The 22,456-nt window shown below is 37.7% G+C and overlaps 1 protein-coding gene across 2 annotated transcripts in view; it reads right to left on the bottom strand.

Annotated features, from left to right (window-relative positions):
• Nucleotides 1-22,456, bottom strand: part of LOC122969511 — a 45,736-nt gene that overhangs the window by 20,731 nt on the left and 2,549 nt on the right. The window contains exons 4-21 of one of the 2 annotated variants that reach the window (XM_044335236.1): nt 22,264-22,456; nt 21,269-21,343; nt 19,047-20,934; nt 18,851-18,943; nt 17,901-18,014; nt 16,820-16,976; nt 16,197-16,389; nt 13,531-13,602; nt 10,882-12,775; nt 10,558-10,650; nt 8,711-9,304; nt 7,507-7,580; nt 7,080-7,199; nt 6,310-6,470; nt 5,065-5,224; nt 4,750-4,944; nt 548-707; nt 149-219 (exon numbers count right to left, since the gene is read on the bottom strand). In XM_044335236.1, the coding sequence (XP_044191171.1) occupies nt 149-219; nt 548-707; nt 4,750-4,944; nt 5,065-5,224; nt 6,310-6,470; nt 7,080-7,199; nt 7,507-7,580; nt 8,711-9,304; nt 10,558-10,650; nt 10,882-12,775; nt 13,531-13,602; nt 16,197-16,389; nt 16,820-16,976; nt 17,901-18,014; nt 18,851-18,943; nt 19,047-20,934; nt 21,269-21,343; nt 22,264-22,456 (6,307 nt within the window). Of the gene's footprint in view, nt 1-148; nt 220-547; nt 708-4,749; nt 4,945-5,064; nt 5,225-6,309; nt 6,471-7,079; nt 7,200-7,506; nt 7,581-8,710; nt 9,305-10,557; nt 10,651-10,881; nt 12,776-13,530; nt 13,603-15,291; nt 15,396-16,196; nt 16,390-16,819; nt 16,977-17,900; nt 18,015-18,850; nt 18,944-19,046; nt 20,935-21,268; nt 21,344-22,263 lie in introns of those variants that run through there. The other variant, XM_044335237.1, reaches the window with a different exon arrangement.

Below are 22,456 nucleotides of genomic sequence, written 5' to 3'. Positions count from 1 at the left end.
TAAAAAAAACATGAAAACAAAGGCAGCAGCAAACAAACACTTCTGCTTTACGTAGCCGTCATCTGTTACAGATTTATCTCATACCTTCACATTTATTGTCACTGTGTGAAATATATTTGTTGTTGTTTATTTGTTGAAATATACTCACAGTATTTGATTTTGCATTTGGTCGCCTGCCTCTTCTCCACTTCTTCAACCGACCCGATTTGCCTTTCTTTCCTGATGGAAGAATCAGAAACATGATTTGTGAGCTGTAGATCTTTCCATTTTTATTGACCTTCATATGATCCTCAGTGCTTCCAAACCACAACAGAGAGAGCAAAGTAAGACAATAACAACAATCTCACAAAGTTCATGTCTTATCACACTGTGTGAGATATGTCTAATGAAGTTGTTACAATAAAACCTTCCTGGTTCTTGATCTCACTGGTACATATAATTTTTTTTAACGTAGTCCTACTTTCAGTTTGAACCTTGAAAAAAGGGCAGAGAGGACAGACATCAAGAAAAACAAAAATGCTATCTTGACAAACTCGTTGTCTGTTACCTTGAAGCTTGTAAACAATTGCAGGCCGTAGCTTGTATGACGTCGCACAGGTGCGAGTGCAGAAGAGCTCCACTGTGTCCTCGCTGCTTTTGTAGTCAACCATGTCTGACACCGGTCGAGATGTGTGGCACATGGTACATCTGTGAGGTGTCTTGATTTTCTGCCAAGTAATAAAACAGAAGACAGAGAGTCAGGGACATCTAAGGATGATCAGTGAGCAGGCGTCTCTGTGTCTTGTTTACGGTTAGTTTGAACACTGATGGTAGACCATATGGGGGCTCGTCCAGGAACAAACGAACCGTTTCTGTAAGATGAAATTCAGCCTTTATGGTTATTTGGGCCGCTTTTGGTTTTGCTTCCTCCAGTGATGACTGAGTTTTCTCAATTTGTTTGAAGGCATTTGGGTTTTGGTAAGTCTGCTATTGCTTTTTATCAATTTGGGGAGAATCATACATGAGTTTTGTTTTTCATTTGGAGGAGGACAAATACTTCATTCTTTGTCCCTTTTGGTTTTGTGTTTTGAAATTAGATAAGGGCTATTCTATTACAAGCTAAGTAGTTAAGTACACAGATGCTGTAATGTCACCATCAGAGTTGATGCTGCTGCAATGAATGGCCTCAAAATACACTATACAGTATGGCTGGGGCTGTTTTTAAATGCTTTGGGCTAAGTTGCTTACTTCAAATGAAACGTTATCTTAAAACACAAAGAAATTATTTTCCCAGTTTGGTGTTGAAGAACTTTACTGGCCTTCACAGACCCGAGACCTCAACCTCATTCAACAACAATTTTGTGATGAACTGAAACACCGACTGCAAGCCGGTCCTTATCGCCCAACATCAGTGTTGGACCTCTCTAATGTTTCTTGTGGTTGAATGACAGCATGTCCCTGCCGCCATGCTCCAAAATCTTGTGGATCCCAGAAGAGTGGAGGCTGTTTTTGCAGCAGCTTAATTCTCGTGTTTATGGAACGAGATGTTCAGCTCATATATGAGTGAATGAATTTTGTCCACATAGTGAAAGTTACCCAATTTTACCCTTTTCTTATAAACTGCCCATTTTGAACATTTTCATATAGTTTATTCTTTAAATTATAAGGCTGGTGGTGGTGTTCTGGTTGTTTTTTAACACGTCATACATACTATACTGTGTAAATTATTCTGTAATTCTGTTTATGAACACAGAAAAGAAAGTTATTGTATATAATTTTGATAATATTGATGCTAATAATCATTTTAGTCATTTATCAGGTGAAAATGTCAAACATTCTGTGGCTACAGCTTCTCAAACATGAATTTGCTACTTCTCACTGTTTTATATCATTGTAAATTGAATGTCTTTGGGTTTGGGACTGTTAGTTAGACAAAACATGCCATTTAAAGAGTCAGCTTGTGCTCTGAAAACTTTCGAAGGAAATATTTTTGAATTTTCTGACGTTTTATAGACCAAACAATTATCACTTGACAGAATAATTGCTTCTTTTGAGTTTTAATGTGATAGGGATGAAGTTGTCGATATATTTTGTTACTGTCAATAAAATCCCACTAAAAGACGAAAACAAACAATGAATTTATCATAACAAGCACCACCTGTGCAGCCAAAGCCTATTATAGCTTACTCCTCTGTGCCCACAGACTTCTATTTCTGCCCAAACACTAACAAACACACACCACCCTGCTACTGCACTGCATAACATGTTTCTTTTATAACCATGAGTACACCCACTGTAGTTTATTTTGAGACAGTTCCAGAGACTAATAATAGTGGCCTTATTCACCATCTTTGTAAATAGTTTGACGGGTAGGCGCCGCTGCGCATGCTCGGAGTAGCGTTTCCGTGGCATTGCGCTGAAATGTAAACATTACCTTGTGTGCTGCATCAACAGCTGGATTTGTGATAGTCTACTATCAGGAAAAAACAGGGGAACTAAATCTAATTAATATAATGCAATGTGTAAAGCTACAGATGCATTATATTACACGTAATCCAGGAAATGTTAATGTTAGAAAAACCCCAAAAAACACATATTAGCCAGTTGCCCTGATTCACTGCTAATCTGTGCAGATTTACAGTTACCTCCTGTTGGGACAGACTTGTTGTCGGTAACGTTACGGTGTCTGATTCAGACTCTGGCCAGGAGAAAAGTGATGGGACAGATCCTCGCTTCAGCGCAGCGTAATAACTTCTCTGCCCTCCGATGTAGTCCTGATGTCTGAAGTGGTCACTGCACACTCGCAGCCCGTGGATCCTGGTCATGAACGTGGTTGTAACTTTCGGATCGAAACGGGGGTTTTTGATGGCTTCCAGCCACTCGCAGCAAAGCGCCGGATTGGAGGGAAAAACGTGAAATTTGTGTTGTGTGGATAATCTCGAGGTGCGGACATTTCCACAGCCCGGTACAGAGCACTTCATTTTCCAGCGCTGGCCTCGGAGAAGATGCAAAGATGAAGAAAAGTCGGAGATTCTTCGCTATGTGCGGACCATGTAAACACTACCAGACCAGCATCGGACCCGACATGTAAAGCACGGTGAAGTCAACCGCCCACTAGAAGCTACTGCTCGTATACTCCTGCAATTACGGTACAGGTGCTGCGAGCAGCCAAAAAGTACCAATAAAAATGAGAAACTCAACAAATTCTGACATATCATAAAAAATTTATCTGACGTTGACGAAATAATCTCACCCCAAGATGCATTTAATGGCTGTTCAGGAGCTTTTTGATCACGCTAGATGTTCAAATTTCCATTTTTTACTGACCACTTTAGGCACAAAACTATCTCACAAGGTCTACCAAATGGACCTCGAGGTGAGATTGTTTTGTAAACTGCTTTTTCCAAGACCAAAAAGGAGTTTTAATGGACCCATGTGTAAGATTTAGGGTGATATTGGCAGAAATGGAATATAATATTCATAAGAATGTTTTCATGTTTTATATTGAAAAGTGAGGGGGACTAAATATTAGGAACACTTTGAAATATGATGCAATCCATTAAATAATAAATAAATGGTGCATATTTCCAACAAGGTCTATGTCATACTGTATATAATTTGAGCTTCAAGGTTTCTACATAGTCTTTATTAGATATGTAAACTTTCATTAGTGCTTTTTGGCCGCTCACTGCTTGTTACCATAATCGCAGAAATAGATGCGCAACAGGATCTGAACAGCAACTGGGCTGACGATCTTTGTACCATAAATATTCACTAGCACACCCAAATGTGTATTAATCTGTGGCTGAGAATAGTGCCTAACAAATGCACCATTTAATCTCGTCTCAGTAAATACTCTGTGGGTTAATAACGATATTAGCTCGCTGCTGGCTGGCTGAGTGCCACAGAGAGGGTAGGAGAGTGTTGAAAGACTAACAAAGACATTGTTGGTTTTGGTGTTTTTATGGGATTTGTTGACAGTAAAAAATATGTAGAATAACCACAGCTTTATCCTTGAAGTGTATTTCACCAGATCACTTTCATTTTGTTATTTTGCTTATTTGTTTTACTGTATTTATGTTTTATTTTAAGTTCTATAGTCATAACTGCAGTATTCTGGGCAACAGTTTTGTGTGTGTGAGGGGATTAGAGGAGTGTATTTTTTATTTAGGGAGCCAGCAGTTATGTAGGGAGAACATAGCACTCAGATAACTTTGTGCAGCGTTTTTTTTGGTATTGTTTCTTTTTATGATTTGTTTCCATCGTTGTATTTTTGTATTCCATCTGCATGTTTTTGCACCTTTGATTAAATCAATTTTCTTCCCCGTTTCCTTTAGATAATAAAGTTAAATGTGATTTGGTTTTGATTTGATTCTATTTATTATATGATAATGGTAGAATAACCTCAACCAGATAATTCCGATTTTGTTATTTTACCTTCTGTATATTTTAGCGGTTTTCCATCAACTCTGCTTCTGTTTCACTGCTGTAGAACTAAACAATAAACTAAAACAAAACTAAATCTGACCAAAAATGTATAAAATATGTTTGGTTTATATTTGTTCTGGTAATTATTCCACTAAGTCTACTACCTTCTCTACAGTTATAACCTTATTTAATTGTATTTGCATATGTAAAGTCTCCTATACTTTCATCTATGAAATAAATTGCTCTAAACTTGCCGACTATATGAGGCCCTGTTGTCCTTGTAATACGTGTGTTTTCTGTCTTTGTCAAATTAGGTGTCTGTAATTTCATTTTTTTCTGCACCTCTTTGAACTCGTTCAGACAATTTTCACTGCAGATGGTTTTGGTGCCCTCCTCCATCTTCAGGACAAGCGGTTTCTTGTGGCAGTAGCAGCTGCAGTTCTCACAGACAACCATGTTGTCCCTGCAGAAACTCTCCAAGCAGGCGTCGCTGCAAAACTTGTGGACAGCCTCGTCCAGCGTTAGCTCACATGTGCTCTATAGAAGGGTTGATAAAAGAAGAATGAGTACAACAAAGACAATAGCTTAAATAAACATTTTTGTTGGCAATGATTTCAAAAGTTGAAGAAAATTCTGAATATATATATTTTCTCTTACAGTGCAGAATTTGTTGCACTTGCTGCAGATTGATTGTGGTGTTCGGGTGGACGCGGGGTTGGACTTGAAAGAGGAGAGGCACGTCTGGCTGCAGAAGTCCTTCATAGTTCCATTAATGTCCACTGCAGCCATGATAAGGTCCAAAAGCTGTGATATCGCCCTGACAGAATAAAGAGGGGAGACGATAAGCGGTTTATTACAATGTCAGCCTTTAACATGGTGAATAAACTGACGCAATGATTTGTGTATAAAAGGATCTGATCAGATAATCAGGGAAAAGAAGATGTTTAGAGGCCTGCGTGATTAGCTAATTTAATAACTTTGAAGGATGTGATTTTCTACAGTAAAGCAAACTTTGATATCTATTTAAAGCAGCTATGATCAATATTTTTATAATAATGAATCAAATGATGATGTGTAATGTGAAAGCGGCCGCTCATAGTGATTCCGCTCAGCTCCACGGAGCTTTATAGCAACTTTCAGCTCATTGTTTTGGTTTTAAGGCTTAAAACTTTACTCTTTTTGTTCACTCTAACCACTCTCATAGCCTTGTTTTCGGCCTAAACAGGCAGCTGTTTTCAGCAAAAAGGTCTAAATATCGACTGTACACTACCTGCCCATCACCAAACTGCATACAGGCAAAGTCAGCAACTAGCTGGTGAACATAGTGGAGCATTTAAAGTGCCAGATATTTTACTCAGGGGTTAGTGGAGACCAGACCGGAGCTAAAAAGGTAAACTGTTTGTTAACAAGTTTGCCATATCAAAATGAAAGGCAGTCAGTGTTGTGTTCCCAGCTTGTTTCCGCTGCCCTCAAGTAGAAAAAAAAACATATTGTAGGTTTAACGTCTACATTTTCCAAAGTGCAGTCCCTTATTAGATTTTTATTGCATTTTTGCTACCTTCTAGGCAGCCATTGGTTTCAATTCATTTGGGAACATTATGAAATTCAACTCGTAGAAACTTGAAATACACAGACTGATAAATAATCCATCGCTGTGAACATTGTGTTCTTTTACTGTTGTCAAAGGTGGGAATCACTGGAGGTTTAAACCAGCAACTTAAAAAAAAACAGCGCACATTTTTCACCATGATAGATTTAGTACCAAGCAAGTTTTAAGCCTCCACTAGTTCTTCAAAAATTGAAACCACTAAAACATGCTTTTGTACTGCACAGGCTACTACAGTACATACAAGAACACCAGTCTAGTCCTTTGAGATTAGGTGATGTATTTCACAGACTCACTTGAGACAGTAATGACACGTCTTGGTGACTGTTTTGACGACAGGGAACATTTCTAATAGGCAGCTTTTTGAGCAGAAGACGTCTGTGAATCCTTTCTTCTGGTAAGCCGTTTGGCCTAATATCATGTTCTTCTTGCAGTGGGAGCAGGTCATCTGCATGGCCTGATATACAAAAGAACAGATTTTAAAAAAACATGGCTTGTTTGATTAATCTTATTTTGTTGGGTAGGTTTTATATACACAAATGCAAATGAACTAAAGGCAGACAAACACATGACATTAAAATAGTAATACAACACTTAATAGCTGTGAAACCTTGTTTTTTTTTTTAAAGATTTGACCTATACTGTCATAGAGTGCGTACTTTTTCATGTTTTTTTTTTTTTAAATCTTTGCACTCAAATGATTAAAAATGGTTCACATTGGCCCCAAAGCAGGCTAAATAATTACATGTCCAAATTAGAAATGTGAGAAATATGAAACTGCAAAAGATTTTTAAAAATTATTTGTAATTTCATCTCTTGTTAGCATGATAACATTTTCTAAATTAGCACTAAACACAAAGTACAGCTGAGGCTGATGGGAATGTAATTAGTTTTGTAGGTATTTTACATTGAAGTGATTACAGTTTATCATTTGACGAACATGAATGTATGAATCAAATCATGGAAGATCATCCTACAGTTAGAGACATTTCACCCAAAAACACAACTGGTGGCAGTAGTTGAAATGTGAGGCAAACACCAAAGACTCAGAACTGTGTTGCTCTACCTTTGTGTAGCTAGCGTGGGTGTTGTCGTCGTCATAGATGGGAAGATCTTTCAATGGCGACTTGAAAGAGTGACACAAAGATGGTAACTGGGACATGTGGACTGGAACCTGTAACTTCTCCTAGGACAAAAAAACAAAAACAGCCTGTGATGCTTGTTCAGCAAAGGATGTGTACCTTGAAGACTACACCTTATATTACAATAGAAAATTAATTTTTTTTATTCTTTGACTGTATACAGTATGAATAACCTGGAAAAACCAGAGGAAAATAAATCCACAGCTAAAAGTGAGCACATTCACGTCAGCCATTACACAGTAGAAAAATCATGTGGTTGTCAAAAGCGTGAATATAAATAAAGTTTTAATTCATACTTTGAACCAGTTTTTTTAGTTATGACAGAAAACAGCAAGAAATTGGGAGACTCACAATGTCCAGTTTTGGGATTAATATCTTCACTTCTTTCGTCCCAGTCAGTGCAGCCAATAATTTCTTCTTCTTTCCTGTAAGAAAATTTGATAAAAAAAAGTGAGAAATGAGAAACAGTTCCAATGCCACAAAGAACACCAATACTTACACAACACCATTTTATGAAAAACAAAACAAAAAGGTCCCTTCACTATTAATTTCTTTTTACAGATATACAAGGTGCCTATAAAAAGTATTCACCCCCCCGTCCAGACTGAAACAACTAAACAACTACTCTTTGGATTGCCGTGACAGTACAGACATTCATGGTCTCCAGAGGATGAATCCTGATACTGATTCCCTGACTTTTCATCACCAGGCCAAAGTTTTGACTTATTCAGTGAAAAAGCTCGACATCTACTGGATGATATTTTATACAGACATTAATGGTTCCCAGAGGATGTATTCTAAAGACTTTGGTGCAATTTTTGGTCAAAGTAAAATTTCTCAGTAACTGTTGGATGGCTTTCCATGAATGTGTCCCTCAGGACGTATCCAACTGGATTTGATAATCCGCTGACTTTACCTCAAGTGCCACCAGCAGGTTGACATTTTTTGGGTTTGAGTGAAATATCTTTACAACTATTAGATGGATTGCTTGTGACATTTGCTACAGATATTTAAAGTCCCTAGAGGATAAATTCTATTGACTTTGGTGATCCCTTCACTTTTTAATCAAGCACCACCATGAGGTCAAAACATAAATTTGTCAAATACTTTAGTTTATGACAAAAAATACCTGTAAAACTAATTCCCACCAGCCTCAGTCGAACTTTGTATTTAGTGCTAATTAGCAACTGTTAGCAAACAGATAAATGGAAAAACTAAGATGGCGAACCTGGTAAATATTACCTGCTAACCGTCAGCATGTTAGCATTGTCATTGTGAGCATGTTAGTGTGCTGATGTTAGCATTTAGCTTAAAGCACCACTGTGCGTACAGCCTCACAGTGCTGACAGCATGGCGTTAAACTCTTAGTCCTGTTTGGAGTTAAGGAAAATAACATGAAGAGGGGCAAAACTAATTCAAATCATAAATCTATTGAATCATAACCAGCACTAAGATAAATCCTATTTATATGTCTCATACAAATCATTTCATGAGAACACAATACAACTGAGAAGCACAGCATCAATGATTGTATTCTAACTTCAGATTATTTTACCTTTATTTAAGATGGCAGAAGAATCCCTGCGATCCACATCCATCCAGTTATTTTCTTCCCCTCCTTTCTTTTGATCTTCTTTCTCCTTATTGTTCAATGTATCAGTGTCCATGGTGTCTTCCAGGTAAATGTCAGGGGTGTGTTTGTTGCCTTTCTTCTTATTATCACTGCTGTGTTTGTCCCTCTTTCTCATAACTTTAACATCTGTTCTCACAGGAGTTGCTGCTGGGCTGTTTGTGTCACCAGCTCCATCATTTTCCACATTTCTGACAGTGTCCTCATCAGTGTCTATGTCCATGTCAAAGTCCACATTCATGTCTTCATCATCATCACTAAAACAAATGTTTGATGCGTTGTCATTGCTACGAGACGGTGTTTCCTCACGTGTGTTGACAGCACAGCTCGGAGACATTTCCTCTGACCTGTCATCCTTCTCTGCGTTCACCTCGTCACTTTTTTCTTTATTCAGCCCAGAAGACACCTTTTCACGCTTAGTGCTCTTGCGTGGGCCACGTTTCTTTGAAGAAGAAACTCTGCAAGCTCTGCTGGGGGGGTTTTTAGGAGCTGAAAAGGAGCGTTTTGAAGAGGAACGAGCTGGAAGAGATAAAGGCAGAAGTTATTTTTGTTGTTCACTATTTACTTTTTATTTATGGGTTTTATTTCCATTCTGCTGGTGAAGTATAAATTCATAGATCTTATAAATAATAGATTTTGACATTATGTGAACAAATCTCTTAGACCAAGTCACCAAACTCCTTGTTAGTTAATAAAGGTCACATCTTTTGTTGAATCAAAGTCACACTTTAAGTAATTTGAGTAAAGAATCAGCATATCTTGTTTACATGTATACTGTATTTGAGCACCCACACATCTGATAAAAGAAAAAAAACAAATGTAATGTAATATAATGGATTTATTTTGCTTCTTACTGTCCTTCACTAAGAATTCTGCTGATGTTACAACTTTAGTGAAATGGAAACATAAAAAAGTGAAACTAGCTCCATGGTCACCACACAACTGATATAACAAGACTTCTCCTTAAATGGCTTGAGAGCACCTTTCAGCAACCTCTCTTATGTGTAATGTAGTTTTAAAAAGGAGCATGTCTCAGTAATGTTTAGAGTAGAAATAGCTAAATCTATCACCTGCCTTTGGAGGTAGTGGCCTCGTCCTGAGAAATTTCTGTTGCATTTTGTACGTGATGCATTCACTGAAAAGCTTAAATGACGGACAGTAAAGGAGTAAAAAATGATCTTTTATTTTGTAGATCAATTACAGCTACATTTTCATTCTTCTTTCATCTTCTACCATATTACTGTAAACGCTCCTCATCTGAAATGTTCTCTCTCTACCTTCATAAACTGTAAGATTCACTGACACAGATACAAGTTACCTTCTTTTATTTAAAGAAAACAAGACTTAATTTATAATAATTTATAGCTTGAGACTGATAGCCAGAAAGTACATACATTATCTCAAGCATCATTGTTTTGATGTGGACTTTTAAACTAATCCTCCACTTTCTCATGTGCAGTAGCACTGAAATTTCTAATATCAATTTTGTAAAAAGAGCTAAATTAGGTAGAGATGAGAAAATCTATTGAATTTAATCCTCATTAGTGCACAAAATACCTTTAAATGTAACACCATTTCCAAATGTTTTAAATTTTTCTGTCTTATTTTGGATTTATTGGTGGATAATCTTTTGTCAGTAAAACAAATGTAGAGTGATGTAATGTGAATTTTCAGCTTCGATGCCCTTGGAAATCTCTGTTGGGGAAAACTACTTTGAAACAATGTATAATACAGACCAGTGGCTACATGGAGAGTTCATGTCTGTGACATACCGCTCAGCTGAAGAGAACTTTCTGATTCTTCATTGTCGTCCTCAGCATCACTGTTTTTAGGGTTGTCCTGCTCCACTTCCGGCTCCAATTTATCTTCAAAGGAAAGCAAGATATGTATACATGTGTCATGCTAATAGGGCTGGGCGTAATCAATATTAAGGCACTAATGTTATTTCTTCTGCAAAACTGATATCACCCTCAGCTAAAACAGAAAACTTAAATAACTAATTTTGATTTTACTGATGTTAAGCCCCTTATTGACTAAAAAACACACTGTTGTCTTGGCAGGTTAGATATTCTGTAAGGATTTAATTGGACACATACCTGGAATCTCAATTTCCTCAAGAGTTTTTCTTTGGAATTTCTCAAGAGATCCATTCTCCGTTGCCAACAGCAACACTGAAATTTTTGCAATGTCGACAGCTGCCTCTGGTGACTGATAGTAGTCCTTGTCCGTCCGAATATCACAGCCCAACAGTTTGGCTAGCTGATCGAGTTCGTCATTCGTGAGGCTGAGAATCTGGAACACTCTCGTAATGTACTTACGAAAATACGCAGACCTGAGGTGCTCGGGTTTCTTTGCCTTACACCGATCTGTAAAAGTCCTGACGCACTGGTGTCCCTGGTAGAAGCTCATATAAGTGGCAACAGGTCTCCCAAATAAGAAGGGATTATTTTCATGTACACCACATGATTCTCTCTTGCTCACAAGCAGTTTTATTGCACTGAGCAGTTCAGGGGTAAGCATAACAGCTACTTTTTTGCCACCATTGCTCGTAACATTGATCTTCATGGAGCCCTTGGTCAGAATTTGCTCAAGCTGTGACTGGCAAACAGCAGCATTGTCATGAGGCTCAGTCTCGTCCCATTTCTTGAATGACTTGAGTGTTACTTTTGAAACTTCTAACGCATTTTTGTTTAAGACTGACACTTGTGCAACCGTGACTCTGAGAAGTGCATTATAGACCTGTGGGCTTTCATACATCGTCAGGCTTCCAACTCCAGAAGATGCTGTCTTTTCCATGCACTGGTAGAAGAGCTGAACATCCTGTATGAACGGTACAGTTGATGGGCTGTTGATTTTTGGTTTAGATGGGGATGTGGATACCCATTCTTCGGCACACAATTTTACAAATGCCTCCGCTTCATGTATTGTCTGTTTATCTGCATCTTCTTTTAAAGCCCTAGCAAGATTAAGGTCACCAATATTCTTCAGTGAAACTCCCAATTTCTGGAAGACAGTTGGTCTCTCGAAGGAGTTCATCTCCTCATTGAAACCTGTGACCTCTCTGACAGCTTCAAGAAGTTTGCTGAAGTTTTGGGGTTTGATAGCTTCTTCAAAGCTAAATATTGACTTTGTTTTCAATGTTAACAGGAGTCTTCCCAACTCCCTCACCCTCTGTTGGATGTATGTATAATTTTTTGCTTTACTTTCAGTATTGCGGAGCAAATACTGTGCAATCTGCAATATGTGGAAATCACTCTGAACTACAGATGCAATATCATCTTTCTTCAGTTTATTGAGGATGCTGCTCAAATCTGACGAAAGTTCTTGGGAGTCTGTTGACTCCGCAACAGCTACCATAGTTGAGATTTTAGCCCTGACCCCTAATGGAGATTTCATACATTTCTTTGAAGGACACTTTTGCAAATGCCGCCACATTACCTTACGAACATACGTGCCTTTACAATAGAGACAGACTGCAAACACTTTTTTATCAGTGTTGAGCATGCTCGCTTTCCTTCTCACTTTCAGTTGTCCAGAGTGACTCTGCAGAACCTCCTGATTATGTTTGTAATTTCCTCTGTTTCGTAACTCATACAGTAGTCTTTTCCGTTCCTTGGAGTTTCGGGGTAATGCAAACACTGCAGCAATATCAGCCTCTTCATCTCTGTGGGTGTAAAGGTGACGAGCAATTTTGGTCTTAGATTCCCCACAAACGTAACAGAAATTTCTGTTACTGGAACAGTAAGGGTCTTCCAACTGTGATGAAGCGTCACTGTGTGTGGAGTCGCCATCAGAGTCTGACCCATCAGGGCTGTCATCACCCTTGTCCTCCTGCTGGACGCATGAAGCATCTGTGGGTTGTTGCACAACGCTCTGCTCTTTATAACAATCAGACTCAGTGAAATCTGGATTGTTCTTCTGGTTGGTGTTGCTGATAAAACTTCCATCACTGCAGGATTCTGCAGAGCCGCAGGCTGCTGAGTCCTCAACCTGGAGCAAGTAACCACACACAAAACCATGCTAATCATGTACTTTCACAAAATACCATAAAATATTAACTGCTCACATTTTAAACTTTTTAAACATACCCAATGTGGGAGCTGTATTCCATGTTCACTGTTTTAGACTTCACTCTTTAGCTTGCTCTCGTCTCTTTCTCTGACTTCTCTGTCCCACTGACATTAGGCTTCATCAATTAATGTACATGTGCTACTATTACAGCTGTATTGATGCTGCTGTAGCCAGAGACACATTAACACTTCAGTTAATGTATTAAAGCAATGTTTGATCACTAGGGGACTGAGAGACTCAAAAAACAGAAGCAAGCCCAGCATGAAACATGGCATCATGGGCATCCCATTGGAGCCCACTTTCTGACTACCTGACTGGTGTAAGTCAAATAGTTACTAGTTTTTTAGCTCTGGTCTGTTACAGACTTAACCAATGCTGTTTCTCTGCTGCTGCGCTGGGAAACTGGTTTGAGTGTGAACTTAGAGGAGAATATTTGCTTCTTCACTAAATTTCATATCTAGAAATGTACTCAAAATAAATTTGGGTTTTGTCTTGCTAAATAAGCAATTTTATGAACTATAGAAGCACTTTTAAGATATGAATTTTGTAACTTGCATTGATTTAAATAATTGTCAAACTGACATGTTAAGGTTTGCAGTCAGTGTATAACAGCTAAACCCACCAATGCAACATCTAACTACAGCTTAATACAGAAAAATCCATTCAACACATACCCTTTCACGCCCTTGTGAAGACGCAGCAGCATTTCGGTCTGTTTGTGACCTACTCAGTCCTTCACCGGATTCCTGTAAATATGAAGAAGATTAAGAAGTCATGAAGAAATCAGCAAACATAACATATGTCCTTCACAGAGTCCTGTGTGTTGTCTTGCATTAACTTGAATTAATATGCCCTGTGACGGCAAGAATGTGCATAAATATCCTTTACAAAGGCTGAAATGTACACGTTTTTTACACCACTGGAAACCCAAATCCACAATAGCCTTCTAACTATGTAATTTAGGGTCTTATGTACATAATAGTAAGCATCTAAAATGCATTAGAAATTTGTTTCAATCCAAATTCGAAATATTGTTATTTAAATTTTTGTAAACTTTCCTGACATTGGGTGGTTATGCTCGGGCGTTTATTACGGAAATTACTCAATTAATTCTGCAAACCTATTCGTTTAGCAAATAGATTTACAGAAAAGTTATCAGTTTATGTAGCTGAGACGATGGCGGTGATTATTGGTCTGCAGTGGGTAGCAGAAGTAAGACCTGATAGAGTAGTGTACTGTGTATTGACTCTGCTGCAGTTCTTATGAGCTTACAAAGCTTGAAATCAATCAGGAAAGATTTATTGTTTGAAATTTTGCGATGTTTATTTAAAGTTAATTTAAAATTTCAGAGAATGGGAATAGTGGTAGAATTTTGTTGGGTACCTGCACATATGGGATTAAAGGGTAATGAATTTGCAGATAGGATGACAAAAAGAGCACTAAATATGAGACATAATGGACGTTCTGTTTGGAAAAGGAGAAGGGAAAGCACTAATTAAAAAGAAATTAATTATTAGAACTTTGGCAGAAAAAGTGAGACGAGGACAGTAAAGGTGAAACACACTATAGGATACAAAAACAGTTTGAGTGATAAAAGAAGAAATAGAAGAAAGGAGGTGGTGCTATCCTACTGAGATTCGATCACACTGGTTTAAATAAGACACTATTTCTATTAGGAAAAGTGAAGTGCACATTGTAATATAACTGAAAATGTTGAACACCTATTAATGCACTGTGTCAAATATAATGAAGAGAGAGTTACAACAAAGGGTGAGAGAGGCCAAACTGGGGATGGGATTTGGAGGGGATAGTAGGAACTAGTGGTGATAAGGTGAGGGAAATTCAGAGAGGGGTAGTAGAATTCTTAGTAAGCACTGGCTTATTTAACAGAATATAGTATAGTTTTGTTTTTTTTGTTTGTTTGTTTGAGTAGGCTATTGTAAACTGGATCCCGTTCTACATACTCTGGTGCGGTAGGTGGCGGTATGCGCCTATAACTTGGTATTGCAATCCGCCAATAAATGCAAAGAAGAAGAAGAATTCCACGAACCAATGGAACACGACGTGACGTGCCGACGTAAGCGTAAAGTCTTATTTCCGGTTTCTGTGTTTCTTGACAGCGTTCCTGCATCTCTACCCTGTCAATTTTTCTATATTCTTCATTACTGCGACTAATTACCCGTTGTACATTTAAAAGTACATTAGTTCTGCTCAAGCACTCTCAGCTTTCTCCTTCTTTTAGTGAGTTTCTCGCTGTTAAAACAGTTGTTATCACGCTTTTCAGATCTGCTAGTTACTTTAGCTTAGCTGCTAGCGATGGCTTCCCTCCCTCCCTCCTACTCTCCTGCTCTCTCTTGCCCGGTCAGTCTTATGTTTAGCTATTGCTCTGCCTCATTTAGTAATAATGGTGCATGTAATAAATGCAGTATGTTTACCATATTGGAGGTAAGGCTCAGTGAGTAGGAAGCGCGGCTCTACTCCATGAAGACCCAGTCGTTAGCTAACCCCCAGTGGCCGGTACGGATGCCAATCCAAACATGATCTACCACGCCTACATAGACTTAAATGGTCTAATCAGCAAACTGCGCTGAACTAGGTTTTCTAAGAGTTGTGAACGTTTATTTTCACTCAGATTTTCCGTTGATATCATATATGCATTTTTACTATTTCAAGCCAAATTTCCAAAGGCTATAACAGTTAATTAGGTACACTTATACAATGTAATGCAATCCAGTACAACTTCTCTGTTATAAATCCTACCTTTACAAAGCTTATAATGTTCAGTATCTGTTATATGTCAGATAGATTGTGGTAATTTTTGAGGTGTTGTATTGGACTGAATTAAATTGAGAAGATTTTCTTACATTTTGTCCACCCATTTATATACAGAGGAGCAAAGAACAGTAAAAACATTTGTTGACATGTCTGCAACTAATGTCAACAGATGTACTTGAGTTGCTGAGGAGGTAATAAAAACAAACAACCTATTTCTGTCAAAAATAAGGGATATATTTACAAGTGTGTACTTGTGCACACACATTTGTATACACACACTCATTACATTATTATATTTATTTTATGTCTTTGCTTGATTTATGCTGACTACTTTACTGCTTATTTTTGTGGATTACATGACTTTTGTATTTGTTTATAATGCATACTGAGGTGACATTCCCTCTATAAGCCTCTACGGGTTTTTATAAATCTCACCTGCACAATTTGCTTCTTCTCTTTTGTTGTTATTGTTTCTGCTGCTTTGTTTTACTGGGCAAATACATAAATAATAATAATATTTAAAGCCAAATTCAAAAGCAAGGCATGTAATCTGACATAAACGTACCCTTGAGCGCCATGGATGAGAGGAGTCCCCATAGTTGTAAGTTATCTCCTCGCCTGCAGATATTTTCTTCACTGCAAATAGGCACAAATGTGGTTTTCCTTCACAGACAATTTTCTTCATTTCACAATTGGGACTTATGTGATCGTCATTCACAAGTCTTCCAAGGGTCCCGTCCTCTTTAGAAGCATCAATGCTGCAAGAAAAATACTCTTAAAATTGCTGCTTTTTATCACATTGACTGATGGTAGCAACAGATTTTGTCATTCTGTGAAACAAGTCAATCTTATCAGTGAATAAAATATTTTTTAAATGCTTTACATCTTTTCCCATTCTGTGCAACTTGTCCAAATGCACACTTGTTAATGAATGTTGAACTATTTGATCTTTAATAAATCGTTAATTTTTTTAATAAATTGAACACATAAGAAAATCATGCAGTATGCGTATGAGGTAAAAAACTTAATTTAACGAGTTATGTATGCATGCTTGTTTACACTTTTTTACATCAACTGGGATTCTGTGAATTTTTCCCTATAACATAAACTGATATTGATCATTTAGAGACAAGATAACTGCTTTTACCAAAAACAAAAAACTAACTAAAAAACAATCAGTAAACTCACCGCCAGTTTGTTCCATTCCACGAAAAGTCAAAGAAATAACTGTTCAGAGTATCACCACATTTCTTTTTCCTGGTTTCTGTGTGAGGGAAGATGTTCCCCCGATACTCAACAACGAATGTGGATGGTGCAATGAATTCACTGGTGAACACACCTCTCCCTACAAAAGAAAAAAGAAAAAACAGTTTAGGTGGTATAAAAACAGTTATTATACAACTGTCCCCTTGATAGCTTGTTCTAATAAAACATTAAACACCCCAAACCATGTAGCAATTAAACAATAATCATAAAACATGCCTACCCTACAGAGAGATCTGTCTTTTATTACAGGATGTGGCAGAGGTATGTAAGTGATAATCCTCAACTTTAAGTCAACTGTAGCTGTGACGCTCTAGTAAAAAAAAGTTTGTAGCCATTCTGCCCAACCAGACAATTACTTTTTGAGTGCTGATCAAGGTTTTGACTCTACTCATGTAGTTTTAATTCCAAGATAAGAGTGAGCTATTCAAGACTACTCCATTCAAAATCAACAAATTAATCCTTCATCTGCGTTTGAAGAAAAAACTGAAGATCATTTCATCATGTTAGCCTGGATTTGTTAGGTGGTGTATATAGAAGGATTTTCAAGGTGTCTTCTGTGTTCTTGCTAATATGGTCACAACCTGACAGTGTTTTTAAGAAAACTTTAAGTGTGTGGTTTTGTATTTGGTTTTTTAGGGGTGGGGATGCATTAGAGAGAGAGTAGACAGGAAGCGATGGGGAGAGAGAGCCGGGGAGTTGACATGCAACAAAGGTCCGCTACCGGAATTGAACCACACACGTTGTGGTTATGTGGCATGCATCTTTAGGCTACCAGAGTGATGCAAGGTTTTGTTTTCTAAGATGTGCTTTTGCAGATAAGCAGGTCAGAAAAAAGGGTTAGAGTATCAACTGCACTTAGAGCCTGGAGTGATGCATATGTTTAAAATGGACATCGTAGCTTCTCATACCACAAAAAAATGATTAAAACTGACTCCTCCTGCCAGTTGTAAATGACTACCTGGAACATGAATGAATGGACTGCTATGGGAGATGCATCACCTACCTTTAGACGGGTCAATAAACCTTTCCTCTAGGGACGGTTTGTCTCTGTAAGCCTTTATGTGCTCCAGGGCATCTTGCTCAGGAGTCAGTTGACTCCCCTGTTGTGCCACAACATCTGGAAAATTTTCCAAAATATTAAATAGCATTAGCAAACTTCACTTAGTCCACTTGTGTGACAATAACACCTTTCTTCTGTGGTGTCTTTATTTTACAACTCACCACTGCCCGAGCAGTTCTGTCACTTCTGGTGAGTTTAAAAAAAACGGTTTTCTATAACATTCTGGACATGGTTTGATCCAAAAATAAAAATCTTTAAAGTTGAGATATCACATTTTAAATTCTACACATGTAACGATATTTCACCCAAAGACATTTTTATAACTGTTAAACAACTGAATAGTGATTACAAACATTAAGTTTGATCACAAAGAAGTCACACAATTCTAAAAATACCTATAAGCTAGTTTAAAAAAAAAAAAAGTTTGGTTGGTATTTTTAATATTAAGGAAACGACAGAACTACTGATTATGCAGTTGTAAGCAATCATGAAAGGTCCAATGGCAATTATTCATACCTTATATACATTTGCACATCCTATACACCATAATATTACATCTTTACTTTTTTCTGTGCTACACAGAATACAGATACATGAATTGTATTTTGCCTCAGCCCCAGGTCACCGGCATGGCATTTTGGTTGCCTCATCACCATTCTTTTTAATTCTGTTTAATCCATTTCAATTCAGTTATAGTGCATCACCTTTGAGATGATTCTGTTTTTCTGTTTATTCTTTTACTATCTGCCTTTCATGCAGTGAAATCCCAATGAGGATAGCAATATGCATTATCAACTTCAGTGACTGTGGCAACCTAAGCAGAGAAGAAGAGTCCCGAAAGAATGAATATTACAGATCAGGAGGCAGTGGGAGCGGTTATCTTCATCACGTACCACTCTGCTGAGGAAAGCAATCTGATTCTTCATTGTCCTCCTCAGCATCGGCGTTATCAGGGATGCCCTGCTCCACATCCGACTCCAATTCATCTTGAATAAAAAGCAAGATACAGTTTATATACAAATGTAGCTTAAGAAGTGATTTGTCTCTTCCAAACAAGCACTGGCAGGTTATATTACACTGGAAACATACCCTCAATCTCAATTTCCTCAAGAGAGTTTCCTTTGAATCTTTCAAGAGACCCCTTTTCCATTGCCAGAAGTAGCTTTGCAATTTTTGCAAGTTCAACAGCTGCCTCTGGCAGCCGATAATAATCCCTGTCAGCCCGGATGTCATGGCCCAGCAATTTAGCGAGGTGATCCAGCTCGTCATTCTCGAGGTTGAGAATCTGGAACACTCTTGCAATGTGCTTGTAAAGTTGCATCGACCTGAGATGCTCTGGGTTCTTCGCACGACACAGACTTGAAAAAGCCCTGATGCAGTTCCTTCCGTGGTAGTGGCTTGTAGCAGAGGAGTTAGGCCTTGCAAATAAGAAGGGATTGTCTCTGTGCACCCCACATGCATCTCTCTTGTTCACAAGCAGCGTTATTGCACTGACAAGTTCAGAGGTCAACAAGACAGCAATGTTTTGGCCACTCTTGCCCAGAAGATTTATTCTGATGAAGTTCTTAGACAACACTTGGGTAGTGTCGTCCCTTTCCTGAAATGTCTTTAGTGTCATTTTTGAAACCTCGGGTGCACATTTGTTTAAGACAGATGCCTGTGCAAGTATCACTCTGCAAAGAGCGTTGTAGACCTGTGGGCTTTCATACATCTTCAGGCTTTCAATGGCAGTAGCTGATGCTGTTTCTAGGTACTTGTAGAAAAGCTGCACATCATGTGTGAATGGTATGGTAGATGGGTTGTTTACTCTTTGTCCGCTCTGAGAAGCGTGGGCTGTTTGAGAGAAAAGCTCTGTCCATTGTTTTGCACACAGTTTCATGAATTTCTTTGTGTCCTGCATCATCTGCTCATCGCCATAAGCTTCTGCAAGGACAATGGTGCCGATTGCTTTGAGTGAATGCCCTATTTTTGAAGCAAGACCTGGTATTTTATAGCACTGCATCTTTTCATCGAAACCAGCAATGTCTTTGACAGCCTCAGCAACTTGGTAGAAGTTTTCAGGTTTGACAGCGTCTTCAATGGTAAATATTGACTTTTCTCTCAGAGCTAGCAAGAGTCTTCCCATTTCTCTCAGCTTCTGTCTGATATAATCATGTTTATTTGGATTATATACATACTTCTCGGACAGATACTGAGCCAGCTGTAATAAGAGATAATCATTTTGAACTGCCAATGCAACCTCATCTGGTTTCATAGTCAAAAGCATCTCCCACACATCAGATGTAAGTTTTTCAGAGAATGGTGACTCTGCAAGAGCAATCTCACTTAAGACTCTAGTCTTGCCACCTGTCGCAGAGTTTGTTGTCTTAGAAGGACATCTGGCCACATGCCTCCACAGCTCCTTACGCTGAAACATGCCTTTACAATATAGACAGTGCATGCATGTTTTAGCATTGATTAACACAGATGTCGGACGTCTTCGCAGTTTCAGCTCTCCACTGTTATTCCTCAACACGTCTTGATTATGTTTGTAGTTTCCTTTGTTCCGCAAATCATCAAGCAACTTCTTTCGTTCCTTGGAGTTTTTGGGTAATGCAAAAGCTTCGGCGATTTCAGGCTCTTCATCAGCATGTGTTAAAAGGTGTCGAGCACTCTTAATCACACCTTTCCCACAAACATAACAATAATTTTTGCTGTTGTGAGTAGAGAATTTGGGGTTTCGTGTAGCCTCACTAGGTCCATCATCTCCATCCCAGCTGAGTTCATCAGAGCTGAAAGCAGCCTCGTCCTCCTGCTGGCTGCATGAAGCAGTCATGTCTTTAAAGGAATCTGACTCTGTAAAAGGTGAGTTGTCCCTGAAATCCAGATGACTGGTGATGTTGGTGAAACTGTCATTGTCATGACTTGGCCCACTGACACATTCGTCATCATCATCAAAGTAGAATTCATCAGAACTGGAAGCTTCTGAGTCCTGAAGCTGGAAAATATGATTAAGAAATTTTATAGAGCTCATAATAATAATAATGATATATATAATAATAAAACCTAATATCTACTACTTTGCCAGTATGCCATTAAAAATTTGGGGGAAAAATTGTATAAATTGTATAATAACCATTGATATTCTTGAATTTTTTTCTTAATCTCCTCTGTCTCATCTTGTCCTGGTCTAATTTTTTTCACTGAGCTGAGGTAGGCTGGAAGCAATGTGTATCCATTTCTATTATTGCAGTACAAGTGTATTTGCTGGAGTGGCAACAAAAAACAAAGTTCACAGGAGGTGAAAGCGTTAAATGTTGTCTTTTAAATACTGTTTCATTCTTTGATGTTGTTGATGAAGAAGCATATAAGTCCATGTTGAAAGAACTTAATTCATCATATGATTCCTGTAAATATCAACGGAGATGGAAAAGACATGAAAAAATATAAAACATAATAAAAAAATAAATTAGTCAATAAAAAATTTAATGGACAACAACTTAGATGGTTAAATAATTTCTTTATTGCTGGTTTTAGCTTCTCAAATGTGAGGATCTGCTTTTCTCTGTTTATATCAGTGTAAATCACTGTCAGTTGAATATCTGGGTTTTGGACGGTTGCTCAGACTAAACAAGCAATTTGGAGTCATCATCTTGGACTCAGGAAACTTGTGCACAACATCTTTTTTTTTTTTTACTGTTTTCTGACATTTTATATACTAAATGATTAACAGATTAATCACAAAAAACTACATAGATTAATCAATAATGAAAGTAATTGTTAGTTGCAGCCCTAAACATAACACATTTCCTGAATCACTTTGTGTACTGCATTAATTAAAATATACTCTGGTTTAGCAAAATATGTGTTAGGATTTTCTTTAAAGGGCTGTATTGTACATATGTTGATTTTGTGGGTTAGGTGACAAGACAATATATACTGTCAGACAATACACATTTGTCTACTGTGGTATCTATAACTTTAGCATCTCTGTGTATTAGACTATTGTGGGCAATGTTGCAAATCAATGAGCAGAAATACTTAATGGCTATATTCAATTATTAATTTAATTTCGCATCAGTGTATTGATGTACCTTTATTTATTTTTATTTAACATATTTATCCCTGTTTATTTTGTCTATTAACAGTTGTTCTAATAGCTTTTTTCAGAAACTTAACTGAATTATAAATATCCATATTGCAATATAACATGATAGAGAATTTTATTCATCCAAGTCAAAAACTTGATTTAATCAAAAAAAAATTCTTTTAATTTTAATTCTGATACAAAATCAAATGTGAGGTTCCATTTATAATATTAACTTACCCTTGAGCGCCATGGATAAGAGGAGTCTCCATAGTTGTAAGTTATCTCCTCACCTGCAGATATTTTTTTCACTGCAAATAGGCACAAGTGTGGCTTTCCTTCATAAACAATTTTCTTAATTTCACAGTTGGGACTTATGTGATCATCATTCACAAGTCTTCCAAGGGTCCCGTCCTCTGTTGAAGCATCAATG

This window comes from Thunnus albacares, chromosome 19, assembly GCF_914725855.1.
Source record: "Thunnus albacares chromosome 19, fThuAlb1.1, whole genome shotgun sequence".
Classification (NCBI taxonomy): domain Eukaryota; kingdom Metazoa; phylum Chordata; class Actinopteri; order Scombriformes; family Scombridae; genus Thunnus; species Thunnus albacares.
This window is presented reverse-complemented; position numbering and strand designations above follow the sequence as displayed.